The sequence below is a fragment of the Eimeria mitis genome, genomic scaffold (assembly GCF_000499745.2).
Source record: "Eimeria mitis Houghton genomic scaffold, Emh_scaff1281, whole genome shotgun sequence".
NCBI lineage: Eukaryota > Apicomplexa > Conoidasida > Eucoccidiorida > Eimeriidae > Eimeria > Eimeria mitis.
In genome coordinates this window covers 9,209-9,496 of record NW_013568576.1, presented here as the reverse complement: position 1 = coordinate 9,496, position 288 = coordinate 9,209, and the positions used below count along the sequence as shown (strand labels likewise).

General features: G+C 60.1%; 1 protein-coding gene across 1 annotated transcript in view; it reads left to right on the top strand.

The window, feature by feature from the left end:
• EMH_0033670 (uncharacterized protein) overlaps nt 1-288 on the top strand; it is a gene marked incomplete at both ends in the record, with an annotated part of 11,329 nt that overhangs the window by 2,122 nt on the left and 8,919 nt on the right. The window contains 1 exon segment of the mRNA XM_013494779.1: nt 3-261. Coding sequence (XP_013350233.1) covers nt 3-261 — 259 coding nt within the window.

The window sequence follows — 288 nt, the reverse complement described above, 5'->3', positions numbered from 1 at the left end:
AGCAGCTGGCGTGGCAGCTGCTGCTAGCAGGTGACGCGGAGGCGCTCGATCCAAGGGCTGCTGCTGCTGTCTCCCCGTACTCCTTGGCAACAGCAACAGCAGCAGCAACAGCAGCAACAGCAGCAGCAGCAGCAGCAGCAGCAGCAGAACCCCAAGAGGCAGAGACAGACGAAATGCCTCTGTCTTTGCGTTCCTTCGCAGCTGAAGTTGCTGCTGCTGCCGCTCCACTACTTGCTGCTGGATCTCACCTCCTCTTCCAAGGTACGTGTTGCTGCTGCTGCTGCTGCT